This window comes from Oncorhynchus gorbuscha, linkage group LG02 (assembly GCF_021184085.1).
Source record: "Oncorhynchus gorbuscha isolate QuinsamMale2020 ecotype Even-year linkage group LG02, OgorEven_v1.0, whole genome shotgun sequence".
NCBI classification, from domain to species: Eukaryota; Metazoa; Chordata; class Actinopteri; order Salmoniformes; family Salmonidae; genus Oncorhynchus; species Oncorhynchus gorbuscha.
In genome coordinates, this window is record NC_060174.1 from 68,327,517 (window position 1) to 68,338,072 (window position 10,556).

General features: G+C 43.1%; 1 protein-coding gene across 2 annotated transcripts; it reads right to left on the minus strand.

The window, feature by feature from the left end:
• Positions 1 to 4,624: 4,624 nt before the first annotated feature.
• LOC124008277 (eukaryotic peptide chain release factor subunit 1) lies at positions 4,625 to 9,775 on the minus strand. Of its 2 annotated transcripts, none has more exons than XM_046319433.1 (11): positions 9,429 to 9,775; positions 8,909 to 9,019; positions 7,458 to 7,633; positions 7,177 to 7,316; positions 6,759 to 6,897; positions 6,470 to 6,660; positions 6,213 to 6,342; positions 5,901 to 6,083; positions 5,717 to 5,781; positions 5,348 to 5,495; positions 4,625 to 5,201 (listed from the first exon to the last, which is right to left on the minus strand). In XM_046319433.1, the coding sequence occupies exons 2-11, from the start codon at positions 8,992 to 8,994 to the stop codon at positions 5,119 to 5,121; spliced, it is 1,341 nt and encodes a 446-aa protein (XP_046175389.1). In that variant the 5' UTR covers positions 8,995 to 9,019; positions 9,429 to 9,775; the 3' UTR covers positions 4,625 to 5,118. The 2 variants fall into 2 exon arrangements, with proteins under 2 accessions (XP_046175389.1, XP_046175396.1); XM_046319440.1 differs by having other exon boundaries at positions 9,394 to 9,775.
• Positions 9,776 to 10,556: the final 781 nt, after the last annotated feature.

The following is a 10,556-nucleotide window of genomic DNA, read 5'->3' on the forward strand; positions in this document are numbered from 1 at the left end:
CAGACTCTTGTCACGTGCTCAGTGTGAACCTGCTTTCATCTGTGAAGAGCACAGGGCAGCAGTGGCAAATTTGCCAATCTTGGTGTTCTCTGGCAAATGCCAAACACCCTGCACGGTGTTGGGCTGTAAGCACAACCCCCACCTGTGGGCGTCAGGCCCTCATACCACCCTTATGGAGTCTGTTTCTCCTGACCGTTTGAGCAGTCACATGCACATTTGTGGCCTGCTGGGGGTCATTTTGCAGGGCTCTGGCAGTGCTCCTCCTTGCACAAAGGCGGAGGTAGCGGTCCTGCTGCTGGGTTGTTGCCCTCCTACGGCCTCCTCCACGTCTCCTGATGTACTGGCCTGTCTCCTGGTAGAGCCTCCATGCTCTGGATACTACACTGATAGACACAGCAAACCTTCTTGCCACAGCTCGCATTGATGTGCCATCCTGGATGAGCTTCACTACCTGAGACACTTGTGTGGGTTGTAGACTCCGTCCCATGCTACCACTAGAGTGAAAGCACCGCCAGCATTCAAAAGTGACCAAAACATCAGCCAGGAAGCATAGGAACTGAGAAGTGGTCTGTGGTCACCACCTGCAGAACCACTCCTTTATTGGGGGTGTCTTGCTAATTGCCTATAATTTACACCTGTTGTCTATTCCATTTGCACAACAGCATGTGAACTGTATTGTCAATCAGTGTTGCTTCCTAAGTGGACAGTTTGATTTCACAGAACTGTGATTGACTTGGATTTACATTGTGTTGTTTAAGTGTTCCCTTTATTTTTTTGAGCAGTGTATATATATATCCCATAATCTTAATTTTATTAACCTTTCTAATAGGAAATCCACTGGGCCAACCAAGTCTTGACACCTGATTTGCAAACAATGAGGTCATTTAATACATCTCATACAAAATGGTGACAGATGAATAGATCAAATCTAGAAAATGTCATAACATGGGCTTTTGATGTTGAAAGGTCATCACACATCATATTCATAACTTGATAAAATAGCTCACTGTGCCCCAAAAGGGGCTACATAGAACCATCCCATTCTTAAGTGCCAGATCCAGACAATAGTCCCCACCCCCATAGCTCACATTCAGGCTGACAAAATATATTTTTTTAGACACTGCAAGCCAAAGTCCCCCAAACCAACATCCAGTGCCTCCGACCAAAATGTTTTCCGTGACTAAATCCTTTTGGGCAGGGAGAAACAGAGCCAGGCAGGGCTGTGTCAAACCTACAGATAACTGCCAAAATAAAGGGAACACTAACTTAAAGCGTCTTAATAGGTTGCCGGACCACAACGAGCCAGAACAGCTTCAATGCGCATTGGCATAGATTCTACATGGGTCTGGAAGTATATTGGAGGGATGTGACACCATTATTACACGAGAAATGCAATCATTGTGTTTTGTTGGACATGGTGGTGAAAAACACCATCTCGGGCGCAGCTCCAGAATCTCCCATAAGTGTTCAATTGGGTTGAGATCTGGTGACTGAGACGGCTATGGCATATGATTTACATTGTTTTCATGCTCATCAAACCATTTAGTGCCCACTCATACCTTGTGGATGGGAGCATTGTCTTCCTATAGGGGGCATAGCCATGGTAGCCCAAATAATCGGCAACTGGGCTTGCCCAGCATTTTTATACGTGACCATAAGCATATAATTCTTAGGAACCACACCTGTGTGGAACCACCTGCTTTCAATATACTTTGTATCCCTCATTTACTTATTTGCTATATTTTGGCAGTTACCTACAGTGGGGAGAACATGTATTGCATACACTGCCGATTTTGCAGGTTTTCCTACTTACAAAGCATGTAGAGGTCTGTCATTTTTTATCATAGGTACACTGTGAGACTGAAAACTGTGAGACTGAAAATTAAACAAATCCAGAAAATCACATTGTATCATTTTTAATTAATTAATATCCATTTTATTGCATGACATAAGTATTTGATCACCTACCAACAAGTAAGAATTCCGTCTCTCACAGACCTGTTAGGGCTTCTTAAAAAAAGCCCTCCTGTTCTCCAGTCATTACCTGTATTAACTGCACCTGTTTGAACTCGTTACATGTATAAAAGACACCTGTCCACACACTAAAATCAGACTCCAACCTCTCCACAATGGCCTAGACCAGATAGCTGTGTAAGGACATCAGGGATAGAATTGTAGACCTGCAAAAGGCTGGGGTGGGCTACAGGACAATAGGCAAGCAGCTTGGTGAAGGCAACAACTGTTGGCACAATTATTAGAAAATGGAAGAAGTTCAAGATGACGGTCAATCACCCTCGGTCTGAGGCTCCATGCAAGATCTCACCTCGTGGGGCATCAACGATCATGAGGAAGGTGAGGGATCAGCCCAGAACCACACGGCAGGACTTGGTCAAATGGCCTGTAGAGAACTGGGACCAGTCTCAAAACCATTAGTAACACACTACGCCGTTATGGATTAAAATCCTGCAGCGCACGCAAGGTCCCCCTGCTCAAGCCAGCGCGTGTTCAGGCCCGTCTGAAGTTTGCCAATGACCATCCGGATGATCCAGAGGAGGAATGGAAGGTCATGTGGTCTGATGAGACAAAAATATCACTTTTTGGTCTAAACCCCACTCGCTGTGTTCGGAGGAAGGATGAGTACAACCAAGAACACCATCCCAACCGTGAAGCATGGAGGTGGAAACATCATTCTTTGAGGATGCTTTTCTGCAAAGGGGACAGGACGACTGCACCGTATTGAGGGGAGGATGGATGGGGCCATGTATCGCAAGATCTTGGCCAACAACCTCCTTCCCTCAGTAAGAGAATTGAAGATGGGTCGTGGCTGGGTCTTCCAGCATGACAACGACCCGAAACACACAGCCAGGGCAACTAAGGAGGGGCTCTGTAAGAAGCATCTCAAGGTCCTGGAGTGGCCTAGCCAGTCTCCAGACCTGAACCCAATAGATCTTTGGAGGGAGCTGAAAGTCCATATTGCCCAGTGACAGCCTCAAAACCTGAAGGGTCTGGAGAAGGTCTGTATGGAGGAGTGGGCCAATGTCCCTACTTCAGTGTGTGCAAACCTGGTCAAGAACTAAAGGAAACACATTCTCTAATTGCAAACAAAGGTTTCTGTACCAAATATGAAGTTCTGCTTTTGATGTATCAAATACTGATGTCATGCAATAAAATGCTAATTAATTACTTAAATCATAAAGTGATTTTCTAGATTTGTTTTAGATTCCATCTCACAGTTGAAGTGTACCTATGATAAGTAGGAAAACCTACAAAATCAGCAGTGTATTAAATACTTTTTCTCCCCTATGTATATATATAATGGTAGGGGAAAGACTAGACAGTCAGAGCCATTAGTCATTCACATCCAGTACCTTTGTACTCAAATGTAACTATACAGATTTCTATTGATGTAGATCAGGATGGGCAACTCCAGTCCTCAGGGGCCTGATTGTCACATTTCCCCCAACCCCAGCTGAAACGCCTGACTGGAACCAACACGACCCCGAACAATTTCTACCCCACCCAAGCCACGGCTGCTAAATAGTTAATTACATAGTTAAGCAATAGCTACCCAGACTATCTGCATTGGCACTAAGTCGGACTCATCACATATGTTGGTTATCTACCCTGTTGTTTAGTCACTTTATCCCTCCATGTACATAATTCTCTCATTACCCCTGCAGACTCAGTACTACTGTGTGTATATAGCCAAGTCATCATGAATCATTGTGTATGTTATTCTATTATGTCTTTAAAAGAAAAATCTGCATTGTTGGGAAGACGAGTAAGTAAGCATTTCACTGTTAGTCTACACATGTTAACAAAGCATGTGATGCCAATAATCAAGCTCTACAGTTTAGAATGCAATTAGTTTACAATCAGCGGTTTGCTATGGATGGGGAAAAAGTGTGACACCAACCCCCCCCCCCAAATCCCTGGTGGGCAATCTTCTTGCCTATAGAGTGCTCATACCAGGAGTGCATTCAGAACACTTCAACGTTTAACATTGCACGCCGGTTTGTATTGAATGACACATTTCCCCAAAAACACTATACACCGTTCTTCAACAGCTTTGGTGGTGGCCTGATCAACATGGCTGTAACCATCTAAAAATCACAGAACTCATACTGCACACCGTATGGTAACTGCCCCCTGGGCCATCATAATCACACTCTTCAACTGGTTGTTCAGTATTGAACACGACCCAGTAACATGCCTGGAAGACAAGACATACAAAACTGCCTGGCAACAAGCACACTGGCTCTCATTGTCTGAATTGCAGTGCCAAACTGACCAATCAATCACAGTAAACATTGGACACATGTCTCTGTGGAACAGGGGGGGGGGTGAAAGTATGAATGGTCACAGCACTGAGGGCATGGTTCATTATGCTTAATAGTGGTGTGTGTACAAGGCAATATAAAGGCAGACGTACAAACCTAAATCTCAGCTCTGGGAACTCTGTATGAGTCATAAAGGGCAAGGGTCCTCTAAATGAAATAACATACAAGAAAACAGTACGGGCTAAGAGTACAGCACATGTGACAGTGAATAAATTACCAGGGGGGAGCTGGGACAAAATAAAGCAGGTGCTGAAATAAAGATCGGATGAGACGGGAGGCAGGGACTGGGTATGGGATAGTAAAGCAGCTCCAATTTAATCATTATTTCCTTGCCCTCTACATAAATTTGATTTAAAAAAGGAAAACAAAATAATCAGAATCTCAAAACACAACAGCAGCTGGTACCAGTAAAAATGTTAAAAAATAAAAGGAAATTGAGTTGGAAGAAGGTGGGGAGTGATGACAAAAATAGATTTGTATAACCTATCAGTGTGGCCTAGAGAAGGCCAAGCAGGCAGGAGGAGTGTGGCCTTGCTGTCAGTCACTTTGAATCAGTCATTAATGTAGAGTGGAGAGGAACAAACCAAGACTAGCTCCATCCAGCCAGGTGATGAGTCACTGCTTCAAGTCAGGGAAACGTTGATATACGGCATCACATCCATGTCTTTTATTTGAAGGTCTGGGTCTCCCTCCTGACTACTTGCTTTCCTTCCACCAGTATCTCGGTCAAATCAGGGAAAGCCTTTCAATTGATTCATTTCTTGTCAGTCTCAACTACCTAGTAGTCATCCAAATCAAATAACTCATCGTCTTCTCCTTGGTACTCTATGGCCTGGAAATCCACCCTGTACCGCAAGATCCCTGTGGAGGTGAAGTAAAGGAAGAATCATAGTCTTAGGTAACTCTGCAGAGGTGCATTACAGAGAAAATATTTGTTTATATATATTCATATGACCCCAGAATAATAGTAAAAGCCTTTAGTTATGAATGTATAATCAAACTCTTACCACCAATTCCACCAAAGCCCTTGACAAACTGGGATCCTTCTTGACTCTTGTCAGTGACAATCTCCAGACAGGCTCCAAATTTCTTATAGCTGTTGGCGAACCATTCAAGTAACGGCATGCTCTCGATCAGCTCATGCTCCTGCCCAGTCTGTAGAAATACACCCACACCCAAAAAAGTAGATCAGGGAAAACTGTGAGATCCTTTTATGAGAATTCTCCTTATAAAAGTGGTGGATGCAAAACACAGGAAGTAGACACAGGTGAAATTTAATAGACTAAATGACATCACATTTTAAAAAGAGCCTCTAGAACTACAACAGAACTTCCTTCATACACTTGTGTAGGTTATGGAAAGAACTTCTCACTGACCTCTTTGTCTGTGAAGTGAGACTTGTCTTTCTCCTGCTCTGGTGTCAAATACAATGTTTTCTCATCTGGATCAGTGGAAAAGGTTGAACAGAACAGACAGATAGGGCAAGAAATAGAGAGACGTGTTAAGACCAGAATCCCGCAACTGAATGCATTTTGTATAGGGCGCACATCATTTACATACCTGTACCCTTCTCCACCATAGCAAGTCCCTCTGCTCCGTGGCATCTCAGGATGTATCTCATGGTATCCAGGTTCTCGTAGACAATCAGAATCTCAACAGCACCCATTTCCAGGGCTTTCAGTGTGTCTTCCACCCCAAAGCAGTACTTCCCTGTATCCTGGCTGATCTCATCAAAGTATCGTCCTGGGAGAAGAGGTCCTCTATATTATCAATATGACAACAGGATGGATCATGTCCATGCCAGAGAGACACTCATGATAGATATTGGAGTAGACATTCACACAAATGAACAAATCAGCTGTATCCAAGTACCTATAAGTTTCTTCTCTTGAATGAATTTAACATTGGAAAGCACTTCTGCGGACAGCTCAATGGCCTGGTTGAACCCATTCTCCCCACCATATGATATGTCAACCAGCTTCAGGATCTTTGCTTGTAGCCTCTGCATGGACATGAGTCAGCAATTCATCAGTCAACAAACAGATCACATATCAGACGTATAATGCTACAATGGCAATGCTGACAATGGCACCAGAAAACCCTGGAATGGTGGGTCTGGAGATACTGACCGGGTCAAACATATCGGACTGGCTGAGCTCCGTCTTGAAGTCAGCTGAACCAGCCAAGACCATGCCTGCTACGTTGACCTTGTCATTGGAAACAAAAAGAGTGACTGCCGTCTCCGCCACCTTTCGGACATAGTTGTGTCTCTTCTCCATCCTCAAACGAGCAAAACGCAAGGCAGACTGCCCTCCTCTGCCTGAAAGAGGACCATTTGTTATACGTGGTTGTGTGTGGACAGGCTGGCTGTAATTCTGTTCATGAGTGCATGTTGCATGTGAATGTAGGGTTTTTAACCGTGCTTCTTGGGTAGGTCCACAGTGAACTTGTGCAGCACTTCCCTGGTGTTTCCCTGCAGGGTTCCGAAGAGGGCGCCACTTCCATCAATCACAATAAAACCAAACTTGCTGTCATCTGACAGCAAGGCTGTAAGAGCCTAAGAGACAGAAAATACATTAGGTAAGATGTCATTTCTCATCTAAATAGAAGGTGGTCAATATTGACTGTCAGCTATGCATAACTTCAGGCTACACACACACACAACACCAACTTGTTTCACCAAAACAGGCAACACAGATATTTTTTTAGATCAGAAAATACCATTTTGTGCAATCCAAAACTCCTTATTTCCCAGTTAGTCACAATAAGCCAATAGGCCCATAGGAAAGATAGTAAGGTGGGAATGTAATGAACCCAGAGTGTTGAACAACCTTACCTCTGTGTGGAACTTGTTGTCACAGAGATATAGAGAAGTGTTGATGGGTTTAAAAGGCTCAAAGTCAATATTGACTTTTTTCTCTTTGCCCTCGTCCGTCACAATGGTGCCACAGTATACAACCAAGCCGTTGGGAGGCACTGCAGGGTAAAAAAATAATAAGTTAGCTCTCAGAGATCAATTGATTGAAATAAGAAATGCCCGTAACCAAGCCAGGACCACCCCAAATTACTTCATACAGAGAGAGAGAGGGTTTCACTACTGACTTCACACATACACACCTTTATTGTAAAGTTTGAGTCTCTGCTGTACAGAGGTGATGGCTCCGAGCACAGAGAGCCTGTTGACTCTGCTTTTAATATTGGATGCAGTGCCAAACTCATCAGCCAACATCTTGGCCACTCTGGAGATCTGATCCTTTGGAGGGATAATCAAGGAGATCATACTCGTACCATTCCTGAGAGGAGATCAACTGCATTAAAACCATGTTAAAACACATCCTTTGAGTAGAAAGTAAGTTGCACAGTAAGTCAAGCAAAAATATGTCGGCAAGCTATTTATTGAAACAACTTTGTAAAAACAAGAACCACAAACTATGGATAGCTAAACCTGTCCTACAGATGTTTCCGGTTTACCTAAGCAAGCTAGACCTTTTCATACACGTATAGTATTAAACCTGACTGCTCTAAGGCAAACTCTTATGACAGGTTGTCAGATGATGACATTACTACAGTAGTGGTCTTCATATTTTCACATTTTTGTTTTGACCATCATGTTGACAGGTGTGGGCCACAAGTTCTGCTGCCCCTAGTCAAGGGGGTGAAGGTCACAGTAGTTTGTTCACAGAGTGAACTCAAAACAACTTGACCCACTGCACTATGTTGACAGGTGTGGGCCACAAGTTCTGCTGCCCCTAGTCAAGGGGGTGAAGGTCACAGTAGTTTGTTCACAGAGTGAACTCAAAACAACTCGACCCACTGCACTATATAGACAACCACTTGGGAGTGCTCATTGCACAGGACAGGTGTGGAATGTAGATAAGCTAAGGTCACTGAAAGGCATAGGAATTGCTTGACATTTTGATCTAAAATCAACTACATCAGCTATTCCAGCTGACAGGTCTATTGCCAGCCAGTCAAGGCGTGATGTGGCACTGACAGTTGTAACTTAAGTGAAAACTGCCATGAAATTACAATTTAAAGCAGAAAACTTGTCCAGTGTCAAACAATTTGAATGTAAAGATGACCTAGATATGGTTGGGCATCAGCTGTGTTTGCTATACTAAAATAATGTGTAGGTTTAGATAGTCAGCGGATCATACTAGTAGGCTAACTAGCTGTGAATTTCAGAGACTAGTATTGTCAGCTAGCTAGCTGTGAATGTAAAGAAGCCCTTGAAGTTACAAAACGAATAACTGCCTAGCTAACGTTTGCTGTGGTAACATTAGCTAGCTACATGACTACTCAAACTTTCGAAACATAGATCACTGCCACTGACATGTGACTTAGCTTGTCAGCTAGCTAGCTAGCTAGCTATGCGTTCAAATAAACATTAAAACTAACACCACATGCTAGTTAGTAAGCTAGCTAAAACTTATACTAAAATAATTGTTAGCTAGCTCATATATGGGCCTGGTACCATTAACTTCCAGTTAGTGGCTCAATATGATGAAGAAAGTCACTGACAAAACCAGGCATTTGTCATGTCTTCCACTAGTCATGTCCACACGTACCCCCGAGCAGCTTCCAGACTTTTGATCAACTTCTTTATCTTCCATATCTCCACGTTCCTGTCTGCTGCGTTGGGGTCGTCCGCCATTTTTCCCGCGGTGTCTATTTAGGACCTAGTGTGAGGGTATGTAGTAACGTTAGCAGCAGCAGCAAACTATGGACGGCGATATCAAGTTAACAACACAAACGGTTTGTTGTACGCCTCAAGAAAAATATAGCAACATTAAATGGATATATAATACTATTTCCCCAACACACCAGCAAGGACGATAATATTTGCCCAGCTGATCTTGTCAGCAACCGGGTCCTAGTAGCTACCGGTCTCGGCTGGGAAATGCCCTGGCTTTTAAATCCTGCCCAGGCCCCAGAGTCCACCCCACTAGCTCAAGTATTGCGGAATGTAAACGTTATTAGAAACATAATTATGCATATGGATTAAACGCCAATTCCTAAAAATGATCGCTCAAAAACATGTAATGTTACTTGCCCCAAGTGCCGTTCTGTCTGCACGTTATCTCTCACCTATTGAATTTGTCGTCAGCCCTGACGTTGTTGAGCTCGAGCTCTACTCAAGCCGGTTTGTTGCTTCCCGATGGGGCCTCGTTATGTTGGTGTCGTCATTATTTACCACAGCCACAAATTCATAATTATGGTAAACCCTAGGTCGAAAATACATTGTCATCTTCCATTTAGGCTTAACCACCGCCCATTTCGACAATGTATTGTTTTACAATCTGATTTTAAACCTAACCTTAACCCTGACCACAGTGCTAACCTTATGCCAAATTTTGAATTAAGACCAAAAAAGCGATGTTTTGTTTTCACGAATTTTTACGACATAGCTGTGGCTTTGGTAACTAGAGACAAGATTGATTTGTAGGCGGTTGAAAGAACTCCGGTTGAGGATCACTTCCTGGAAACGACATAGTTACGGTTCACTCGGACATGTTTCATTGGGCTAAAGAGTGGGTGGGTGGACCTGAGAAAATGCACCTGAAAACGTACCTGTAATCAGAGAGGAAGTCAATTCAGTGTGTTCCAATATTTTAGCTGTAGGCCAGGGTTTCCCAATCTTGGTTCACGTTTTGTTTTTTGTCCTCGTATTACACAGCTGATTCAAATAACAAGATTCTAATCAATTTTGAAATGTTTTGGCAAAACCAAGGACCGAGTTTGGGAAATGCTTCTGTAGGCTAATAAACCAAGTTCACATCCAAGCTTTTTATGCGAGTAAAGTACATGTCCGATAAAAAATGTCACGACAGGCCTGATGGAAACAGTTTTCGGTCATTTTTTAAAATATCGACAAAACAAAATACACTAGACAATGTGGGATATATATTTTTATGTTGGTAAAATGTATAATTGGGTAAAAAGATAAAGTCGTAAAATAATAAATACATGTCTGAATCCAACTTTAGTCCCACCGCACCATATTCCTACTGTGAAGACAGTGGTAGACTTCCTGATAATGATAGGAAGACTTGCGTGAAGTGCGTGGTCTAATGACAGCTCGCTGTAACATGCACCGGTCGTGAGCATTGCAAAAATAAATGTACACGCACGTTATTCAATCATTGTACCCACACGGCGGGCGCTAAAATAGAAGTTTATTCTATTTATGACGCAGAATTCGCTGCAAGTCTTGCA

Bases quoted from the DNA above. Each gene is read 5' to 3' on its own strand.
- LOC124008277 (XM_046319433.1), bottom strand. From the start codon at position 8,994: ATGGCGGACGACCCCAACGCAGCAGACAGGAACGTGGAGATATGGAAG. The intron at 5,782-5,900 runs GTATGTAAATGA...CCACTGATCCAG, and splicing joins TATGGTGGAGAAGGGTACAG to ATGAGAAAACATTGTATTTG. The intron at 5,496-5,716 runs GTCAGTGAGAAG...GTATTTCTACAG, and splicing joins CTCACTTCACAGACAAAGAG to ACTGGGCAGGAGCATGAGCT.